The sequence below is a fragment of the Macaca thibetana genome, chromosome 2, assembly GCF_024542745.1.
Source record: "Macaca thibetana thibetana isolate TM-01 chromosome 2, ASM2454274v1, whole genome shotgun sequence".
Lineage (NCBI taxonomy): Eukaryota > Metazoa > Chordata > Mammalia > Primates > Cercopithecidae > Macaca > Macaca thibetana.
In genome coordinates, this window is record NC_065579.1 from 98,512,045 (window position 1) to 98,536,210 (window position 24,166).

Consider the following 24,166-nt stretch of genomic DNA (forward strand, 5'->3'; position numbering starts at 1 on the left):
TTTGTCACTGCTTTTCCATATTTAAAATTAAGGACAAATATTTAGGTTAAGGTCACTAAAGGCCTATCATTTATCTAATTATACATGCTTTTGATGATCCTTGAGGAAATAAATATATTTTTAGTATGAACTTAAGACAATTTAAAGAGTCAGTGCTTTCTGTGAGTTAAGGCTAAAACAGGATACACTGTAATTTTTTTTTGAAACAAACTGCTATAAAACTCAGAATTTGATAGGTCTTTGAGATCTAAAATCTGTTTCTAGCCTTGCCAGTGACCTAGCTGTGTGACCTTTAACTTTTGGGTGTTCATTTATTAAAATGAAAGAGCTGGAGAACTGTGTAGAGGCCACTCACATGGAAGATCCCTAATTTACACCTCACCTTCCCATGGCTCTCAGGACCTCAAATGGAAGGAGGAAGAGCTTGATCTGAAGAATGCTGAAGTATGTTGAAGACAACGCCTCACCCAGTCTCTCCAGGGACTAGTATTTGATAGTATACGATCTCTTACCTTTTATTTTCTCATAATTGAGTATGGGAGATCAGGAGTCACAAATTCCTTTTCTTGGCAGTTTCTCCATTTACCTCTGATGTAGAGTTTTATTAAAAATAGCCCTATTCTTCAATATTTAAAGACAGAAAGTCAACTCATAGCCCATTTGTGAAGGAACAGCTATACTGAAGAATGCTGTAAATAATGAATAATAAGCATGTTGATCACTCTAAGTGACACAATTCTATTTGAAAGTTTAAATACATTGTGAATGTGCTGTTCTTAGCCATGAGAGTCTCAAGCAACTGAGATATATTGTTACTAGTGTAAAATCAAATACTCATAAATATTTTTAATAGATATATGCTCCTGTTAGGGTCAAGATTAGGCTAGGAATTAAATAACGTCTTACTTAATATATAGTGGTCTACTTAGGTTTCATGATTTCTCCAGGAGGACAGATGGAATTTTTAGAGGCAGATTATATCCTTTATAGTTGTTAAAATAAAAATATTATCATCAATCTGTTTTTATTTGTATGTGGTTGAGAGAGTCAAGCTCATTCCTACAGCTACAACTACTACTTCTGCTACCACCATCAGCTGGATTTGTCTTAAATATTGAATATACATGGAGTTAAAGAGTAAATTGAATTTAAAAGCTTAGTGGAAATCTTAGAAAGTTTCACACAGCAAATTAGGGACAGAGCTGGTACTAGAACTAATGTCTCCTTATTCCTAGTCCAGTGTTTTGATTTGTATACGACATTATCTATTAATTCTTCTTTTAAAATATTGTAATTAATCATTTTTCCTTTTGCCTTTATAACAAAGATTGGCCCTCTGACAAAGATTTAAAACATTTTTACTTCTGTAACATGTTTACCTGATTATGAAATTAAAATCAAGTAGGTTTTTAAAAAATTTTTATTTCTAGAACACTAGAAATCATTAATCAGCTTTGGATAATTAAGATGGTAATAAGGTAAAATGTTTACTAGTGATTTTCATTACTGAAATTTTATGAGCCTTTAGCATTATTAATACATTGAAATCCTTAAAGGCTGAAATTATTTCTTCAGCTCCATATCTTTTTGGTGGTTCATGAGGAAGTAAATGTTGTTATTAGAATAAATTTTAAAACAAGTTAGAGATTTACTAAGAGCTTTCTGTGGATTAATGCGAAGACAAATAGCTGTAGCCAGCTCTGGCTGAGTAAAAACAGAATCCTTTACTTTCAGTTAATGGTTAACTTTGAATGATTTCTTAAACAAAAATAGCTTAAAGCTGGGCATGGTGACACAAGCCTGTACTCTCAGCTACACAGAACACTGAAGTGGGAGAATCCCTTGAACCCAGGAGTTTGAGGCTAGCCTGGACAACTGGACAAGACAGCAAGACTGTTTTTTTTTGGTTTTTGTTTTTTTTTTTTTTTTTTTTTTGAGACGGAGTCTTGCTCTGTCGCCAGGCTGGAGTCCAGTGTAGCAATCTTGGCTCACTGCAACCTCTGCCTCCCGGGCTCAAACAATTCTTCTGCCTCAGCCTCCTGAGTAGCTGGGACTACAGGCACGCGGCACCACGCCCAGCTAATTTTTGTATTTTTAGTAGAGACAGGGTTTCACCATATTGGCTAGGATGGTCTTGATCTCTTAATCTCGTGATCCGCCCACCTCGGCCTCCCAAAGTGCTAGTGTTACAGGCATGAGCCACCGCACCTGGCCGAGACTGTCATTAAAAAAAAAAAAAAAGGAAAAGGTACAGAAAAAATTAAACTAGAAATGGGAGAAAAGATATAGCATATATGACAAAAAGATGATGCTATACATAAAGAGTTTTTACAAATTAAAAATGAACCAGAGTAGATCCATTCCAAAAATGGACAAAGACAATGAATAGACAGTTCAAGAAATAACACATATAAATGTCAGTTAAGTATATAAAAATCTTTAGGCCATGCATGGTGGCTCACACCTATAATCCCAGCACTCTGAGAGGCTGAGGCAGGCAAATTGCTTGAGTCCAGGAGTTCCAGACTAGCCTGGGCAACATAGTGAAACCCTGTCTGTACTAAAAATACAAGAAATTAACCAGGTGTGGTGGCACATGCCTGTAGTCCTAGCTACTCGAGAGCCTAAGGTAGGAGAATCACCTGAGCCCAGGGGGCAGAGGTTACAGTGAGGCAAGGTGGTAGGCACCACTGCACTCCAGCGTGGGTGACAGAGTGGGACCTTGTCTCAAAAAAAAAAAAAAATCTTTAGCCTCAGTATTCGAACGCAAACTGAAATAATTAAGCAGTATATTTTGCCCATTATTTTTTTTCTTTTTTTGCTGGTAATACCCATGAATGGTAAAAATACATTTTCCCACATTATTGATGGGTATATAAATTAGTGCAAACTCTACAAACTCTGCAACTTGGCATTCTCTCCCCAAAGCCACAAAATTCTTCTCGGAATGTATCCTGAGGAACCATAAAGGATATTTGCAGTGTGGTACAGGCTGTCCTTACTATATAGTAACTCTTACGTTGGATTAAATAATGAAGCTGATAAATTGAGATAGAAACAGATTTACTCCTTGATTGTGCACTTCTGAGGATGAGCTATTTTTTCTTAACCTCCAATGCAGCAGTTTGGGTTTTCCTTTCCTCCTTCACTGACTAGAATAATTCCCTTGCCAGTAGTTCTAAGTTTCCCCAAATTATTGAACTAAAAAAAAGTATTTCTTAGTTGGCATGTTCTGGATCTCATAAGTTGGTGTGGCAAGCAGAACGTGTATCTGTGAGAATTATTTGAATTGTGGTGTCTGTCATCACAAAAGTTGCAAATACTTTTTTTTTTTCTGAGGCAGAGTCTTGCTCTGTTGCCAGGCTTAAGCACAGTGGCACAGTCTTCGCTCACTGCAATCTCCACCTCCTGGGTTCAAGCAATTCTCCTGCCTCAGCCGCCTGAGTAGCTGGAATTACAGGAGTACACCACCACACCCAGCTAATTTTTGTATTTTTAGTAAAGACACGGTTTCACCATGTTGGCCAGGCTGGTCTCAAACTCCTGGCCTCAAGTGCTCCACCTGTCTCAGCCTCCCAAAGTGGTGGGATTACAGGCATGAACCACTGCCCTGGCCTCATATGTGGTACACACATACAAGCACATAGATGGAAAAGGTCAAAGAACAGTGCTGCCCAAGAGAACTTTCTGTAATGAGGGAAATGTTCCATATCTGCATCATCTAATATGGCAGGCCCTAGCCCTTTGTTCTTATTGAGCACTTGAAATGTGGCCAATGTGGCCAAAGAACTTAATTTTAAATTTTTATTTCATTTCCATCAATTTAATTTTAAATTGCCACTGTCCTAGTAGCTACCATCTTGGATAGAGCAGGTCTGGAAGAATATGTACCTATTAATAGTGATTACCTCAAGTAAAGATGGTAAAGTTGTATGCCTGCTAACAGGAGACTTTTGCTTTTAATTTTCAAAACTAATTAAAAATTTTTTTTAAAAGCAAAGAGTCAGCATGTTGTATGGAGAAAATTTTTGGCTTGGTATCAACTCAGATTTAAGCCCTGGCTTCATTCTTAATCTATGTTCCTTCACATTTGACAGGAGAAATGATAATGGCATAGTTGGTGGTAGTGTTGGTTGAAAAGATATGTAAATTAAGCTGGAACCATGCCTAACACCCAGAAAAGAAAAAAAAAAAAACCAGTGGATTTTTTATTGATGACTTAACAATTTAGATTACTTACCTTAGTCCAATGATTACCCAACATCAAAATCAGTGACTTTTTTTTTTTTTTTGAAACAGTCTTGCTCTGTCACCCAGGCTAAAGTTCAGTGGCACAATCTCGGCTCACTGCAACTCCCGCCTCCCGGGTTCAAGCAATTCTCTTGCCTCAGCCTCCCAAGTACCTGGGATTACAGGCGCCCACCACTGCACCCAGCTGATTTTTGTATTTTTAGTAGAGATGGGGTTTCACCATCTTGGTCAGGCTGGTCTCGAGCTCCTGACTTCATAATCCACCCACCTCGGCCTCCCAAAGTACTGGGATTACAGGAGTAACTTTTAAACAACTAGAGAATTTTAAATCATTCCTGAAAATATTGGGTTACTACCTAGTCAAGTGAGCAAGTATGAGGACCATCTCCTTCAATCATAGAGAAAATTCAAGATGGGTTTCTGTGACCACTGAGACTAGATTATATGGCCCCTCTTACCTGAACCGCTGTCACAGTGTACACCTGTATTCTCCTGTCTCCACTAGAAACTATCTTTGGTGTACACCTGCTTATAGGAGAGCTTTTCTCTCTCTTAAGAGACCAGATTTATCGACAGAATTGAGAATATTCTGAATCCCCTTGTTGGGCTGGGATGGGTTTGGTCACTGGAACCAAACTAGAAAATGGAGCTGATGATTGAAGGAGTTCACGAAGGTAAAACATTGTGTGGTATAGTTTTAGAGAAGGGAAGTCATTTTTCTATTTACAGGTGATTTGCTAATAGGACAAATTTAAATCAGTAATAGAATGTTTTCAAAGATTTTGATTTTATACATGTTGAAATAAAGCAAATAATCATCTGTATTAATTGTTTGGGGGAATTATATTCTCTAGGATTTCGAGCAGTCAAATTTACTTTGCACACCAGAGATCTGCTAAGCACAGTATTATATATTCTCAACTCCTGCAGTTTATCTATTGAACATATCCAAAGCTTGAATACTAATGTGCATACCCAGCCTCTCAAAGAAGCTAAAAGGATGCCTGACAGGCCCATCAAATGGGACAAGTCTTATTACTCCTTTACTGGATTCAAGGACCCTGATGAAGACCTTGAACAAGTCTCGAGAATGGAAACAACTCTCACGTATGTAAAAGTTTTTATTTAACTAGACTGTATTTGTAGTTTGTGTTTATGACACTGATGTATTGGAATGGCAAAAACTTTTTTTATAAATAAAAAGTGTAGTTCACATTTAAAATTAAAGCCTAGTCTTCCAGGAAAAGTAATGCTATCAATCTAGTTAATCCAGTAATCATTATGAAAAATATATTTCATGTTTCTTACTTAAAGTTGCCAAAATACTTCTAGCTGTATTTAAAGTTGTGGTCTTTTGATACCAAACACATGCAGGAGATTGTTTTGTTTAAATTTTTAAAAATTCTATCCAAGTTACCCCCGGTACATGGAGAAAGGCTATACCTAAGACTATACAAATATTTTTTACTCTTCTTCATGTGTTAGGCATTTCTAATGGATAGTTCAGTAGTGATGTACTTCAGTGTAATAATCCATACATGAGAAAAATACATGGTGACAGAATTATTCAATATCATCTAGAATAGCTGCTTTAAAGAGTTACTTTTTAAATTATAAAAACCATATATAAAATGTTTTCTATTATTTGGCATGCCTTATTTGTAAAGTTACTTTATGTTTTTTAAGTCATTTTTGGATTTCATAAAGACCCATCACATTCTCTTCCTATGATTGTATCTAAAAAGTCCAGTGGCTTATCAGAGGATTCTCTCATTATGGCATAGTAAATGATCCTTCATTATCCACTGGCATAATAGCTGCTTTGTGGATTATCTGTACTAAGGGATTCCTCCTTGTTACCTAGCTAGATTCCAAATAAGGCTGAAGAGGTAGGAAGGTAGCAGAGTCTAGTACAGAAAAGGACAGAAGTATGTGTCTGAAGATGTATATGTATGTACCTACGTGTGATAGTCTATGATATTTATCTATATGCATAACTGATGGATAAATCACTTCCCTAAATATGATGACTTTAATTGTTCAGATTCTCTTCTGAGATGGAAATGTGCATTTGGGAATAATAATTTAATGATGGACCAGAAGTAATGACACAGTAAGAAGTCGGGTAAAAAATGAAGAAGAGCCCGGCACTGTGGCTTAATGCTGATAATCCCAGCATTTGGGGAGGCCGAGGTGGGAGGATTTCCTGAGGTCAGGAGTTCGAGACCAGCCTGAGCAACATAGCAAGACCCCATCTCTACAAAAAATACAAAAATTTAGCCGGGCATGGTGGTATACATTTGTAGTTCTAGCTAATTGGAAGGCTGAGGCAGGAAGATCCCTTGAGTGCAGGAGTTTGAGGCTGCAGTGAACTATGATCGTGTGACTGCACTCCAGCCTGGGTGACAAAGTGAGACCCTGTCTCCAAAAAATAATAAATAAAAAAAAAAGCAGAGTCATGGTGGCATAGAGGTTGCTGAATTGAAAATTTTGGTATAGAAAAACGAGATAATTTAAGGTTAATTGCACACAGAGGCTATGGTGGGAGTTGAAGTAGATTTCTCTGAGCACAAACTGGAAGAGAGGTTCTCAGCCTTGCCTTCAAGTTTTATGTGGGATACACAGCACATACAACTTCTGCTTACACCCACAGGAGGATATTGCTGTACTTATCTTGCGCTGTGTCTAGATGAACAAAAAGTTGGGAATTACTGGCCTATGGGTATAGAAAACAGTGAGATAGAGTAAGTCAAGCCAAAACAGCAAAAATAACAGTTGTTGGACTTTACTCAAGTTAAAAGGGCTTAAGAATAATGTATTAAAGGGTTTCAGAGAAGCACATGGTCTGTGGTTCAGTTGAGTATTTTGTAGAACACAGTTTCTATCTGGAGTTGGATGTGCAGCCATCATGAAAAGAGTGCCCCAAGGACCTAGAACTGGACTTAGACCCCTGGCAAAGTAATGAAAACACATTGAAACTATAGAAAGCCAACTCAACGAGATAAGTGGTATTCAACGGGTTCCTTATCTAAGCTCAGTATTTATAATTTTTTTATTTGTATGTCATTCATCCAATAAAATTCCTTAGTTTTTAGTAAAGGAGACTTTCTTATATTACATTATACTATATGAGTTCTTAAGGGTAGGGAATATGTCTTGATAATCTCTGTGTCTACTAATCTACTTCATAGATTCATAGAATCCATCCAGTATTTTAATTAAACTGAACTAAAGAATTGTTGAATAACTAAATGTGATGTGCTAAAGGCTCAGTATAAAGAACTCAGGCTTTAATATGGGAATGCAAAGTAACATAATACATAGTGTAGCAATAGAAGTCACTTAGCAATGAATGTAGAGGGCCATTTTTTCTTAAAGTGCCTCTGTTAATTTTATTAATGTTAAATAAAAATATCTGCTATTTTTAGTGACAGATACATTGTCTTAAGGAAAATTTCTATGTGTAGATAAGTTATGTTGCTGTGAATTCTTGATTTCCTGGAAAGTCAGCTTTGTTTTAAATTCAAGCTCTCATTTTGACAGTTACGAGGACAAGCTCAAAAAACAAGTCACTCTGACTTATTGTCTACCCTTTAAGAGGATAGCAAAAAAAAATAGACCACTATTTGGGAGGCCAAGGCAGGCGGATCATGAGGTCAGGAGATCGAGACCATCCTGGCTAACATGGTGAAACCCCGTCTCTACTAAAAATACAAAAAATTAGCTGGGCGTGGTGGCAGGTGCCTGTAGTCCCAGCTACTGAAGAGGCTGAAGCAGGAGAATCGCTTGAACCAGGGAGGTGGAGGTTGCAAGTGAGCCGAGATCGCGCCACGGCACTCCAGCCTGGGCGACAGAGTAAGACTCTGTCTCAAAAAAAAAAATAGACCACTGTTTTAGAAGTTGAAGTCAGTGGAAATTTAGCTTTCTAAATCACTGATTATTATTATCCATCTTGTTGTCAATAGCTATTTTGTCTTTACAGAAGTTAAAGTAAACCCATTATTAAGCAGTTACAGCCTTTCTTTTTTTAGCTTCATAAAGTGAAATGTATAGTGACATAGCATTACAGTAGATAGGGTTTTTTTTTCTTAGTTTTTAATACTTATATTGAAGGGCCTTAGATTGTATTTCTTTTTTCTTTCTTTTTTTTTTTTTTTTTTTTTTTTTGAGGCTGGGTCTTACTCTTTCAGGCTGGAGTGCAGTGGTGTGATCACAGCTCACTGCAGCCTCAAACTCCTGGGCTTAAGTGATGCTCCTGCCTCGGCCTTTGGAGTAGCTGGGACTACAGGCCTGTGCCACCATACCTGGCTAATTTCTTTTTTTAAGATAGTCTCACTCTGTTGCCCAGGCTGGAGTGCAAGGGCACTATCTCAGCTCACTGCAACCTCCGCCTCCCGGGTTAAGCATTCTCCTGCCTCAGCCTCCCGAGTAGCTGGGATTACAGGCACACACCACCACACCCCTGGCTAATTTTTGTATTTTTAGTAGAGATGGGGTTTCACCATGTTGGCTAGGCTGGTCTCGAACTCTTGACCTCAGGTGATCCGCCCGCCTCGGCCTCCCAAAATGTTGAGATTACAGGCATGAGCCACTGTGCCTGGCCCATACCTGGCTAATTTTTTAATTTTTAGTAGAGACAAGGTCTTACTATGTTGCCCAGGCTGGTCTCAAACTCCTGAGCTCAAGTGATCCTCCTGCCTCAGCTTCCCAAAGTGCTGGGATTACAGACATGAGCCACCATGCCCAGGTAGATTATATCTTTTTTTTTTTTCTTTTTTTTGAGATGGAGTTTCGCTCTTGTTGCCCAGGCTGGAGTGCAATGGTGCGACCTCTGCTCACCGCAACCTCCGCCTCCCAGATTCAAGCAATTCTCCTGCCTCAGCCTCCCGAGTAGCTGGGATTCCAGGCATGCGCCACTATGCCCAGCTAATTTTGTATTTTTAGTAGAGACAGAGTTTCTCCATGTTGATCAGGCTGGTCTCGAACTCCTGACCTCAGGTGATCTGCCCACCTCAGCCTCCCAAAGTGCTGGGATTACAGGCATGAGTCACCACGCCTAGATTATATTTCTTAAGCATTGACATCTTATTGATTTACCTGAACCAGATCATCACCTCATGGAGTTTGAGTTTAGCTTAAGAGTGTGTAAATTTAGAGCAAAAAATCCAGGCTGGGTAGGAGAGAGAGGACAGCACTACACAGAACCAAGACAAGATAAGGAATACTGCTCATTGGGCCATTAGAGCCAAATGCAGTGTAGGCTAAATCCCTTCACCAGCATGTCTTACAGTGCAGATGTAGCATTATAATACCTGTACTCATCTGAAAGGTTTCATATCTCTTATCTCCCTTTTGTAACCTGGTTTCCCAATTCTAGCATGTTCACATAGGCCCAGAGCCCCCTTGACCTTTACCCAAGCTTGGGCATTGCCCAGTTTGAAGGAACCTCTGCTGAGGGTTTGTTCAACGTTTTAATATATGGTAGTTTTTCCTAGTAAGGGTTCCAGGAGCTTATATCATAAAAGCCAGAATGCTATCTCTATCAATTTCTCATTTCAATTACAGTTGACCCTTGAAGAATGTGTGTTTGAACTGTGCAGATCCACTCTTACATGGATTTTTTTTTCAACCAAAAGCAGATTGAACGTACCATATTTTCTCCCCCAAAACTATTGAAATAATAATAGAAAGAGAGAGAGAGAAAGAGAGAAAGAAAGAAAAGAGGGAAGGAGGAAAGGGAGGAAGGGAGGAAGGGAGGTAGGAAGGGAGGAAGTACAGTATTAGCAAGATGTGAAACCTATGTATAGGGAAGGCCGACTGTTGGTATATGCAAGTTTGGCGGGGCCAACTATAGGACCTGAGTATGCACAGATTTTGGTACCTGTAGGTGGGCTTGGAACTAATGCCTCATGTATAGCAAGAGATAACTGTACTGATTTTTTTATATCTGTAATTATTTTACAAATAATTGTAAAACTGTTGAACCACTTCAGAGCTTTCAAATCATGTGAATCAAGTGACTGCCTAGTAGGGAGATTCAGGGTGCCTATAAGTCTACTAAAGCCTCTTAGCCACCATGGTCATTTTGGCCATATGCAGTTTAAATTTTTATTCATGTATTGTTTAATTCATCTTCGTTACATATATAGATTATAGAGAGGAATCATAAGAAACACATGCTGAATTATATAGTTCAGAAGGAGCAGAAAAATGACAATTCTGCACATTTATATCCATCTGATCTCCTGATTTACAAATTACATTCATTGAATCAAAAATTTATTTTATTTTATTTTTTTTTTTTTGAGACGGAGTCTCGTGCAGTTGCCCAGGCTGGAGTGCAGTGGCACGATCTGAGCTCACTGCAAGCTCTGCCTCCCGCGTTCACACCATTCTCCTGCCTCAGCCTCCAGAGTAGCTGGGGCTACAGGCGCATGCCACCGCGCCCAGCTAATTTTTTTGTATTTTTAGTGGAGATAGGGTTTCACCGTGTTAGTAAGGATGGTCTCAATCTCCTGACCTCGTGATCCACCCACCTCGGCCTCCCAAAGTGCTGGGATTACAGGCGTGAGCCACTGTGCCTGGCCCAAAATTTTCTTTTTAATTAAATCTTGAAAGCAAGTTAAGATGGTTTTAATGTTTCTGAGCACTATGTTAAATGAGAAAATATAATTACAGTATTATTTAGTATAGACTTTAGCTTTCAAAATAATTTTATCTGTTTTTGGTTTTGCTAAGAAGTGTAGGGTAAAATTGTGTCTTAGCATTTTTAAATTAGAATAAGAAATAAAAATAAATCAGTTGAGTTTTTTATTTTTATTGTTTAATATTTTTTGAGACAGGGTCTTGTTTGGTTGCTGAGGCTGGAGGAGTTTTTTAAAAACACAAAGTGGGAGATTTATCAGGTCATAAAAACTCTATTTAACCCACTTTTATACTATATCCATTGATTACATTTTAATGTATATTTTAGGGCATGGTTTGTAATTTTGAATTTCTCAGCAAATTGTGTTTTATCTTACTTCAACATTCCTTTGTTATATACCATATAAAAATGATAAAATGAAAGTTTTAGGCCAGGTGTGGTGGCTCACGCCTATAATCTCAGCACTTTGGGAAGCTGAGGTGGGCAGATCACTTGAGGTCAAGAGTTCAAGACCAGCCTGGCCAACATAGTGAAACCCCATCTCTACAAAAAAAAAAAAAATACAAAAATTAGCCAGGCGTGATGGCGCACGCCTGTAGTCCCAGCTACTTGGGTAACTGAGGCAGGAGAACTGCTTGAACCCAGCAGGCAAAGATTACAGTGAACCAAGATCGTGCCAGTGCACTCTAGCCTGTGTGACAGAGTGAGACTCTGTCTGAAAAGAAAAGAAAAATTTAATACCTAAGTAGTTTTTGAAAATTATATAAAATTATAAAAGGAATGTTCCAGTCTAAAAAAAATTAGGAAATGCTGTTCTGTGTTGTCAGTTTTTATATTTCTTTTTTTTTTTTTTTTTTTTTTTTTTTTGAGACGGAGTCTCACTCTGTCGCCTGGGCTGGAGTATATTTTGGGTATATTCTTTGATTATCAAATTATATTAAAACAAAAATGTACTTTAATTATATAGCTTGTGTTTGAGAGGAGCTAACCAGATCCATTTTATATAAACAAAACAATTCCATATGAAATGTCTATCCCACTGAACAAACATGTCATTGAACTATAAAAAGACCATTGAAATACTATTCTTACAGCTGCTAAGATACCAGTGAATGTCAGAGTTCCATTTTCTCTATTTGACCTTAGCTCGAATATATTTACATTTCACTTTGAGTGTCTACACTTTGAATCAATTTTTGTGTTCATGAAATACCGCATTGGACACCTACAACATTGGAACTATTCTATAGAATGTTTGGGATTTGATAGTCATGATTTAACTCATATCATGCATTTATTTACTCTTCCCCTTGTTTATAGGCTAAGTCACTGTTTTTAAAATTACAAGTGATAATGCACAATTTAGTGACTCAGGACCAGGAAAGTTGTTTTGCTTTGCTTTTTTTTTTTTTTTTTTAATTTTAACTATATATTATGAATGCATTTCTAGTAGTAAGTTTATTTCTCAAAATACTTGGTTTAGTTACATACACATAAATACAAGTGTGTGTGTATATGCTGGTTCACTATGTGAAATATTTCTCACCATGTGTTGCCATCAGAGAAGTATAAAAAGCTTTTGATGTCAGAAGAAGTGGCTCCTGACTATAATCCCAGCACTTTGGGAGGCCAAGGTGGGAGGACTGCTTGAAGCCCGGAGTTTAAGACCAGCTTGGGCAATATAGTAAGACCTTGTCTCTAGAAAAATAAAAATTAAAAAATTAGCCAGGTGTGACGACATGTGCCTGTACTCCCAGCTACTCAGGAGGCTGTGGCAGGAGGATCACCTGAGCCCAGGAGGTCAAGGCTGAAGTGATCCATGATCACACCACTGCACCCCAGCCTGGGTGACAGAGTGAGACCCTGTCTCTCCAAAAAAATTAAAAATAAAATTTAAAAACTATTGCTCTATGAACTTCAGGCAGTGAAAATAAAATAAAGGCTGTTATTGGCCTAAACTCCTTCGTTTTATACAGTTTGAGGCCTAGGAGTATAAAATTTATGCAATTTTAACTTTATTGTAATTTGGATCATGGCTCTCCTTTTCATCTCTTAAATCCATGGAAAACTGAGCTTCACTTGAGTTACTAAAGTATTTTTATTTCAAAAGCATCATGACCCTAGGAACTAAACCAAATGATTTCACAGTCCAGCATTAGTCCTTGTACATGGTGTTCTGGCATTCATTTTTATATATCTTTTAATGTTCTTTTGGCTTCATTTTATTATCAGTTTTTTCTTTTTATTTGGATCTTTTAACAATACATGTAATATATGTATGATATATGTTGCTGCAATTATAATGAAATCATTTTTAATCAAGCTGTCTTAGTCCATTTTGCATTGCTGTAATATAAAGGAATACTAGAGGCTGGGTAATTTATAAAGAAAAGAGGTTTGTTTGGCTCATGGTTCTGCAGGCTGTACAAGAAGTATCGCATCAGCATCTGCTTCTGGTAAGGACTTCAGAAAGCTTCCCCTCATGGTAGAAGGGAAAGAAGAAGAAGCATCATGTGACAAGAAAGGAGGAAAAAAAGAGAGGAGGAAGCACCAGGCTATTTTTAACAATCAGATCTTATGGAAACTAATAGTGAGAAGTCAGTCATTACCATGAGGATGACATGAAGCCATTCATGAGATGTCTGCCTCCATGACCCAAAACCTCCCACCAGGCCCTGCCTCCAACACTGGGGATTAAATTTCAACATGAGATTTGGAGGGGACAAATATTTAAACTATAGCACAGGCCGAGGTCAAATAAACAACCACAACCAGTTACCACTTCAATACCCTATGATGGCTATATTCTAAAAGAGAATAACAAGTGTTGGTGAGCAGGTAGGGAAACTGGAACTGTCCTCCGTATAAAATGGTGCAGCTGCTCTGGAACACAGTTTGGCAATACTACAAAATATTAAACAGAGTTATGTGACCCAAGAATTCCACTCCTAGGTATATACCCAAGAGAAATGAAAACAGACATTCACACAAAAATATGCTTATGGCAACATTATTCATAGTAGCCAAAAGTGGAAATAACCCAATGTCTACCAACTGATAAATGGATTTTTTTAAAGTGGTATATCCATATAATGGAATATTATTTAACCACAAAAAGGAATGAAGTACTGATACTTACTACAACATGGATGAATCTTGAAAACATGCTAAGTCACAGAAGCTGATTGCAGTCAATCACATACTGTATGATTCCATTTTATGTAAAATACCTAGAATAGGCAAATCTAGAGAGACAGAAAGTAGATTAGTGGTTGTAGGGCTGGAGAGCAGGACTATTAATGCGTACATGTTTTCTTATTCAGGTGATGAAAGTATATTAAAATTGACTGTGGTGGTGGTTGTACAATTCTGTGAACATACTAAAAATGGATGAATGGGTGAGTTGTGTGGTATATGAGTTATATGGATTTCCAAAAGACCAACAAATGCCACTTTTTTTGAAGTCAGGAGATCGAATCCTGGCTGTGAAACCCCAACTATGGCGGGCACCTGTAGTCCCAGCTACTCGGGAGGCATACTCAGAGTTTGCTAATGCACTACATACTTTTAAAATGGTGATTCAAAAAGTTTTTGGGGACAATGTGTGGAAAATTATTGTGCAATGGTAACCAAAAGAGACTAATATGGACAAAATGACATAAATTTAATGATTAATACTAAAAATGGATGAATGGGTGAGTTGTGTGGTATATGAGTTATATTCCAACAAAGCCATTTTTAAAAAGAACTATCACTACTCTTTCTAAAACTAATAATACTTTTAATAAAGTATTAAAAGTTTTTGGACAATGTGTAAATTTGTGATAACAACTGAAAAGGTTGGGGAGAGCTAGTAAAGGAACAGAGCTTTTGTTATTGAAGTTAAGCTAGTATAAATTCAAATTAGGGTGTTATAACTTTAGGTTGCTAAATGTAATCCCCCACGGTAACCATAAGAAAATACCTAAAGGACATACACAAAAGGAAACGAGAAAGGAATTTAAATGTTTCGCCACAAAAAAAAAAAAAAACTAAACACAAAAGAAGATAGTAATGCAAGAAATAAGGGACAAAAAAGCGATAAGACACATTGAAAACAAATAGCAACATGACAGAATTAAGTCCTGTCTTATAAGTAATTAAATGTAAATGGATTAAACTTTCCAAAAGACAAATATTGGCAGAGTGGATTTAAAAAACATGATTTGGCTGGGCGAGGTGGCTCACACCTGTAATTCCAGCACTTTGGGAGGCTGAGGTGGGTGGATCATGAAGTCAGGAAATCGAGACCATCCTGGCTAACACCGTGAAACCCCATGTCTACTAAAAAAAATACAAAAAAATTAGCTAGGCGTGGTGGCGGGCACCTGTAGTCCCAGCTACTCGGGAGGCTGAGGCAGGAGAATGGCAAGAACCTGGGAGGCAGAGTTTTCAGTGAGCCAAGATCGCACAACTGCACTCCAGTCTGGGCGACAGGGCGAGACTCCGTCTCATAAATAAATAAATAAATAAATGATTCAACTATATACTGTCTACAGGAGACTCACTTTAGATCCAGAGTTGTCAGAAAATGGTTCTTTGAAAAGATCAGCAAAATTGACAAACCTTTAGCTAGATGGACTAAGAAAGAAGACTCAAATTACTAAAATCAGAAATGAAAGTAGGGACATTACTACCAATTCCACAGAAATAAAGATTATAAGAGAGTACCATGGGCATTTGTACACCAACAAATTGGATAACCTAGATCAAATGGACAGATTTCTAGAAACACAAAATCTACCACGACTAAACCACAAAGAAATAAGAAAATGAGACTGAGACAGTAATTTTAAATTTCCCAACAAAGAAAAGCCCTGAACTGGATGGCTTCACTGGCAAATTCTACCAAACATTTAACAGCAATACTTCTCAAACTTTTCAAAAAGAAACTGAAGAAGGAACACTCCCTAACTCATTCTGTGAGACCAGCATTACCCTGATACCAAAGACAGACAAAGACACTACAAGGAAAGAAAACCACAGATCAATATGCTTTATGAATATTAATGCAAAAAGCTTCAAAAGATCCTAGAAAAATTAATTCAGCAGCATATTAAAAGGATTCTATACCATGACCAAGTGGGATATATTCCTAGAGTACAAGGATGGTTCAACATACAAAATCAATCAGTGTGATACACACTAACAGAATGAAGGAGAAACCCCACATGGTCATTTAAATCATCTAGAATGATCATTATGCAGAAAAAAAGCGTTTGACAAAATTGAACATCCTTTCGTCCTAAAAACAATAAACCAGAAATAAAGGAAACTACATCAACATAATAAAAGCTATATGTGAAAACCCACATCAAACATCATTCTCAATAGTAAAAGACTGAAGTTTTTCATGTAACATAAGGAAGTAGGCAAGGATGCCTACTTTCACCACTTTTATTCATCATACTACTGGAAGTCTTAGAGCAATTAGGCAAGAAAAAGAAATTAAAGTCATCTACTTGGAAAGGAAGAGGTAAAATTATCTGTTCACAGATGATAGTGGTCTTATACATAGAAAACTCTGAAGATTCCACTGAGAATCTATTAGAACTAATAAGCAAATTCAGCAACTTAGCAGGATACAATACACAAAAATTAATTGCATTTCTGTATACTAGCAATGAATCCAAAAAGGGAATTACAAAAACAGTTCCATTTACAATAGCATCAGAAAGGATAAAATGCTTAGAAATTGACTGAAGAGATGAAAGACTTGTAGTACAATGAAAACTATAAAACATTTCTGAAAGAAATTAGAGAAGATATAAATAAATGGAAAGGCATTCTATGATCATGGATCAGAAGATAATATTAAGATGTCAATACCCAAAGCAATGTACAGATTTAATGCAATCCCTATCAAAATCCCAATGACATTTTTCACACAAATAGAAAAACCCATCCTAAAATTAGAATTTCAGGGGACCTCAAATAGCCAAAACAATCTTGAAAAAGAAGAGCAAAGCTGGAGGACTCACATTTCCTCACTTCAAAACTTACTACAAAGCTATAGTAAACAAAGCATTGTGATACTGGCATTAAAAAAGACATATAGGCCAGGTGTGGTGACTCACTTCTGTAATCCCAGCACTTCGGGAGGCTGAAGCAGAAGGATTACTTGAGCCAACCAGCCCAGGCACTATAGTGAGACCCCCATCTCTATAAAAAGAAAAATACACAAACATATAGACTAATGGAGTAGAATAGGGAATACAGCATTAAATCCTTGCATATATGGTCAACTGGTTTTCAACAAGAATGCCAAGACCACTGAATGGGGAAAACATAATCTTTTCAACAAATGGTACTGGGAAAACTGGCCACATGCAAAGGAATGAAGTTGGACACCGACTTACACTAAAATTAACTCAAAATGGATCTTTGACCAAAATATAAGACATAAGCTATAAAACTCTTAGAAGAAAACATAGGGCAGAAGATTCATGACATTGGATTTGCCAGTGATTTCTTGGATATAACACCTAAAACACAGGCAGCAAAAGAAAAATAGACAAATTGGATTTCATGAACATTTTTAAAGTTTGTGCACTAAAAGACACTATCAGTAAAATGGCAACCCACAAAATGAGAGAAAATGTTTGCAACTCATATATCTGATAAAGGAATTGATATCCAGAATAGATAGAGAACTCCTAAAACTCAACAACCAGCAAAAAACCCATTTCAACAATGGGCAAAGGACTTGAATAGACATTTCTCCAAAGAAGGTATATAAATGGCCAATAAGCACATGAAAAGATACTCAACATCATTAATCACTACGGAAATGCAAATTAAAACTACAGTGAAGTACCTACTCACACCCATTAGAATGGCTACTGTCCAAAAAAAACAAAATAGCAAGGGTTGATGAGGGTGTGGAGAAACTGGAACCCTTGTGCACTGTTGGTGAAAATGTGAAATGGTGCAGCTGCTATGGAAAATGATATGGTGATTCCTCAAAAACTTAACTATAGATTTACCACAAAATTGAGAGCAGTGTCTCAAGTAGATATTTGTATACCCATGTTCATAGCAGCATTATTCACAGTAGCCAAAAGGTGGAAGCAACCCAAGTGTCCATCAGTGGATGAATGGATAAGCAAAATTTGATATACTCGTACAGTGGAATGTTAGCCCTAAAAAGGAAGGAATTCTGACACCGTCTACAACATAAGAACCTTGAGGACATTGTGCTACATGAAATAAACCAGTCATAAAAAGACAAATGGTGTATGATTCTACTTATGTGAAGTACAAGGAGTAGTCAGATTCATAGAGACAGAAAATAGAACAGTGGTTGCCAGGGGCTGGAGGGAGGGAAAGGGGGCATTAGTGTTTAATGGGTACAGAGTTTGAGTTGTGCAAGATGAAAAGAGTTCTGAAGACTGATGGTGGTGATAGTTGCACAACAGTGTTAATGTACTTAATACCACTGAACTGTACACTTAAAAATGGTTAAGGGGCTGGGTGCAGTGGCTTATGCCTATAATCCCAGCACTTTGGAAGGCTGAGGCAGGAGGATCACTTGATCTTAGGAGTTCAAGATCAGCATGGGCAACATGGCAAGACCCTGTCTCTTAAAAAAAAAAAAAAATTTAATTAGCCAAGCTAATTAGCTAGGCATGATCACACCACTGCACTCTAACCTGGGCAGCAGAGTAAGACTCTGTCTTTAAAAAAAGAAAAAAATAATTAGGAAAAATATATTAGTGATTACTAATTAGTATTTACTTGTTTATAGGTAATTTCATTTTTTATAAAATCAGCATTTTTTAAAAAAGTTCTTGCTTAGTAGAGGTTAAACATTCTGGCTTACTTGGTATTTTACTATGGAATAAATATGAGATTTCTCTTTTATCTCAATAGTAATTAATTGGACTCACCATTGAAAACAAAGGCTCTGAATGTTTTAAATGTCTGTGATTATAAAATTAAGCTAAGAATTAAAATGATTTGTGTGACAACTTCAGGCAGTAATGATCCTTTAAAAATCCAATAAAGTATTCTCATTTAGAGAGTAATTTAGAACTTTATTTCTGACCTAAAGTATGGTTAGACAAGGTAACCATGTGTTTCCACATTGATCAGGAAGGTATTCTTTTCTATTTGCCTTATGGTTTAATTTATAGTCAAATTTCATGCTGTCTAGTGATCTCACTGTGATGACATTCAGATTAAGTACACATTAGATAATAAAAGACTCATCTTTCCCTCCTGGGGGTAATAGGATAATGGGGGACATAAGACATGTAGAGATAAATTATTATACAAATAGGCTGTGATTGGTCCAAAAAGGAATACTGAATAAGTATTACAGCCAATCACAGGACATACATTAGGGAGCTCAGAAAGATTTTCAAGTAAATCTAGCTCTTGGCTTACTTCCAGTTTTCGTAGTTTTTGCTTGATGTGGGAACAGATCATTCAAAGTTGTTTAATGGGAATCCTCATTGCTACATTCATTTTTCTCTAGACTATTGGAATAACTTCCTAAGGATCTTTCTACCGCCAGTTTCTCTTCACAGCAACCTAGATTCTACATTCCTTCTATATTCCCAACTTTACCAAAGGCTTTGATCACATCATTCCCCTTAATAGCTCATGCATTATTTAGAGGAGATCCCAGTTGGTAGCCTGCAAATACAGGCATTTATTAAATTTCATGGAGCTTGATAAATAAGAAAATACTAATAGACACATTTTTAGGAATTTTTGGAAGATAGAAAGCAGATGAGCTCAGAACTGTGGAGAAACAAGCCAGCCAGAATGCCTGCTATCACCTCTACAATGTATTTGTCCTGGAGAGTCCAGCCAATGTATAATAAGAAACAGAAATGGGACATGTAAATATTGGAAAGGCAGAGATACACTTGCACTACTTAGGATTGTCACTAAGAAAATCAAATGGAATTTTATTAGTCAAAAGTTTTTGATTGCCAACAAAAGAAACCAGCTCTATCTAATGTAAATAGAAAATAAATTATAAGGATATGAAGTCTCTTGTCATATTTACAGAATATTGGAGGACATGGTTGAGAAAATGTCCTGATGGGTATGAGCTGAGAAGAGAGACTCTCACTTTACTGTAGATGGTTTTGTGCAGAGTGTTTTACCCTAAGAAATAGATCCATATACTTATTTAAATTGTTTTAAAGAAAAATACAGGGACTGCTGATCCTGAAAAAGTTAAGGAGCATAAAAAATAATTCTGAAAGGCTGGGTGCGGTGGCTCACACCTGTAATCCCAGCACTTTGGGAGGCCGAGGCGGGCAGATCATGAGGTCAGGAGATCGAGACCATCCGGGCGAACACAGTGAAACCCCGTCTCTACTAAAAATACAAAAAACACTAGCTGGGCATGGTGGTGGGTGCCTGTAGTCCCAGCTACACAGGAGGCTAAGGCAGGAGAATGGCATGAATCCAGGGGGCAGAGCTTGCAGTGAGCCGAGATCACACCGCTGCACTCCAGCCTGGGCAACAGAGCAAGACTCCGTCTCAAAAAAAAAAAAAAAAAAAAATCTGAAAATTTGTCTCTGATTACCTTCACCTGACAGTTGCACTGATAGTTGCATTGATTTGATTAAAATTCAGAAACACAAGTTGGTGTCTCTTGTACATAAGCACCAAAACTAAAAAAAAATGCTTTTGTTGATTTTATTTTCAGTTTTGTGTTTCACATATTCAAGAATAAAGACATTCTCTACAATTATTTTTTTTTCTCTAGAGAAATGCTTACAAACAGTAGCCAGCAACTTACACTTTCTTTTTTTTAAGCTATTTTTTAATTTTAATTTTGACATAATTTCAGACCCAAAGAAAATGTGCAGGAATAGGGCCAGGCAGACTGGCTCGCACCTATAATCCCAGCTACTCAAGAGGCTGAGACAGGAGAATCACTTGAGCCCGGGAGGCGAAGGTTGCAGTGAGCTGAGATTGCACCACTGTCCATCAGCCTGGGCAACAGAGCTAGAAGCTGGGGAAAAAAAAAAAAAAACTTTAAAATTAGCCACACCTGTAGTTCTTTCGATTCCTGAGGCCAAGTAGGAGGATTGCTTGAGCCCAGGAGTTCAAAGTTACAGTGAGCTATTGATGGCGGCAGCAGCCCCATCTGGAGCAGCCACTGCTAAGACGCTCGCTGCAGCAGGAGAGACGTGGCCAGGGCTGCATGCTCTACAGAGCTGGTGTGGGCTGGGAACAGGCAGGAGCCCTGCCTCCTACTGAATTGGTAGGATGGGAGCCACATGCTCCCTGGCGCAGCTGCAGCTGCCCAGCCACCCACTGTGGACTGGGACGTCTCTGGGCTTTCAGGGGCCTGGGAACCCCCACCCCTGCCAGCCCAGAAGTACCTGCTCCCACTCCCTGACCTCTCCCCACTCCCAGTGCCCGCTCAAGTGCAGAGCAAAGTTGTGGCAGAGCCTGGGCGCTGTCACAACCTGACCAGGGTGGTGCTGACACACCAGCCCCCTGCTGTCTCTGTCCCCTCCAGACTTTGGGTGCTGATGAGCATGGGAGGGAGGCATGGTGAGGGTGGCTGAGGGCAGCTTGGCCCAAGCCTGCAGGTGCCCCTCAGCACAAAGAGCCTGGGCACCATGGATGGCATGTTGATGGCAAGAGGCAGGTTTCTGGGCAGAAAGGGCCAGGGCCCTGATGAAATCCCACCTTCAAGCCAGGAACAGCCTGAAGTGTGGGGACTGGGCTGCCAGTTCCAGGTGAAGTCCATGGCCCAGAGTGAAGACTTCGTTGATGACGGTTTGGCCAATTGGATGGTGCTTTTTCCAGGCCCACCGGGAAAAACCTTTCTGAGCACATAAAAACCCTGAACTCAGCCAGACTCATGCCAACATTGGGACTACCAGCTGCAGGAAGGAGTTACCCACTTCAGGTCTCCTCAATGTTGAGACAGCCTGCCTGTGAAAAGGAGCTACCCACTGTGCGTCTCTTCTCTGCTGAGAGCTGGACACTCATGGGGATGACCTGCCTGCAGAAAGGAGCTACCCCAGGTCTCCTGAGAGCTGTTCTATCACTCAGTGAAGCTCCTCTCTGACTTGCTCATCCTCCGGTTGGCCACATACCTCATTCTTCCTGGACATGGGACAAGAACTTGTGAACACCTAATGGTGGGACTTAAAGAGCTGTAACACAAACAGAGCTGAAACACGCCCCCTGCTCACTACATTACAAGTGACAAGGAGAGAAAAGCTGCAGCCCTTCGGGGAGGCCAGACCTAGGGGCTCCCCAAGCCAGGGCTGTGACACCCTCTTTGGGGCCCTGTGGTTCCTGGTGTCTCCAAGCTTCCAGGAACCACCACGTTCCTCGGTTCCCACAGTGGTACACCTGGTCATCTGCAGCCTTGCATGGAGCCAACGCCTGTGCTGGTGCATGGGTTTGCCTGCCCCACTGCAGTCAGCACACCTGGCTGTGCACAGTGGCTGGACCCTGCGTTCACTCACACACCCCTTGCCACTGTGTGCCTGGCTGGCCCTTGGCAGACGTGGGATCTAGGCCAGTAGTGTGAGCTAAGTGCAGCCTGCCAGGCCAAGCGGGCAGAATGAGCCCAGTGGGCCTGAGCCAAACTCAGGCAAGGACACTACCAACCACAGAGGTTTCCAGCTGGAAAAGCGACACCCCAAGGATCCCGTGACACTATGATTGTGCTGTTGTACTCCAGCCTGGGCAACAGAGCAAGTCCCTGTCTCTAAAATAAAAAAGGTAGAGACTAAAATTAAAAAAAAAAGAAAATTTGCAGAAATAATATAAAGAAGTCCCATGTAACTTCCACCCAAATTCCTCAAATGTACATTTGCTTTATCATTATATATATATTTAAATATTGAAATTATATATGTATATTTATATACATTTTTTCTCTGACCCATTTGAGTAAGTTGCAGCCACAATGTCCCTTTACCCTTGAATACCTAGGTTGTACATTTTTTAAATATAAAAACATTATCTTGGAAAATAATAAAAATTAAAAAGTTAACACTTATGACAATACTGTTAGCTAACCCCAAGATGTTATTCAAATGTCACTCATTTTCTGAGCGCTGCCCTTTATTAGGAAAAGAAAATCCCAAATCATGAGCCACATTTGGTTGTCAAATCTCTTTAGTCTTTTTTAATCTGGAACAGTTCCTCAGTGTGTTCTTGTCTTTCATTACCTTGATGAATACAAGCCAATTATTTTGTAGAATATCTTACCATTTGTTTATCTGATGTTTCCTCATAATTACAGTCAGAGTTTTTCACAGGCCTACCCCAGAAATGATGTTGTGGTGTTTTCAGTGGATTATGTAGGAGGTATGGGATGTTTATGTAACCCATTACTAATGATACTAATTTCTTCCAGGAAGTTATGATTTTTTTTCCTTTAATTAGCTTCTGTTAAGGAGATATTTAGGGCTATATAAATATCCTTTTACTCCTTAGATTTTTACTACCTCACTTGCTCTAATATTCATTGATGATTCTTGCTTGAATCACATATTACTCTGCTGGTTGCCACATATTGATTTCTTCATTTCATCATCTCTTCATATGGGGACTATATGAAGTGCCTATGTTCCCATCTTTCCTATTATTCCCTTACTTTCTGGTTCACCAAGTTGTTCCAGGTTCATCTGTACTGTTCCTGCTCCAAAGTTTGATTCAGGAGTTTTGCCAGGAAGCTCTGGCTCTTTCTAGTAGGGATTGGTTTATAGACACCAACATCTCAGTGCTACATGTGCTCAGTTACTACTAATCCTCTCAGTGGCCAGAGCCAGGAAACATGTATCTTTATATCTGTATATATTAAAAACCATGGCCAGGCGCGATGGCTCACGCCTGTAATCCCAACACTTTGGGAGGCCAAGGTGAGTGGATTACGAGGTCAGGAGTTCAAGACCAGTCTGGCCAATATGGTGAAGCCCCGTCTCTACTAATAATACAAAAATTAGCCGGGCGTGGTGGTGCCCACCTGTAGTCCCAGCTACTCAGGAGGCTGAGGCAGAAGAATCACTCCAACCTGGGAGGCGGAGGTTGCAGTGAGCTGAGATCATGCCACTGCACTCCAGCCTGGGTGACACAGTGAGACTCCGTCTCAAAAAATAATAATAAAAACAAAAACCATGTTGAGAGTCTTTGTTTTTACTTCAGTTTTTAGAAACAAAACACAAATATTGTTAAGCTAGACCAGTTGATTTTTATACATTAAATGTAAGAATTCCAAAAATCAATTCATGA

The 24,166-nt window shown here is 38.7% G+C and overlaps 1 protein-coding gene across 3 annotated transcripts in view; it reads left to right on the forward strand.

Moving 5' to 3' along the window:
• The window catches only part of TCAIM (T cell activation inhibitor, mitochondrial), a 67,989-nt gene that overhangs the window by 23,463 nt on the left and 20,360 nt on the right, over positions 1-24,166 (forward strand). For all 3 annotated transcript variants that reach the window (XM_050778377.1, XM_050778378.1, XM_050778379.1), the window contains exon 5: positions 5,106-5,358. In XM_050778377.1, coding sequence (XP_050634334.1) covers positions 5,106-5,358 — 253 coding nt within the window. The remainder of the gene's footprint in view (positions 1-5,105; positions 5,359-24,166) is intronic.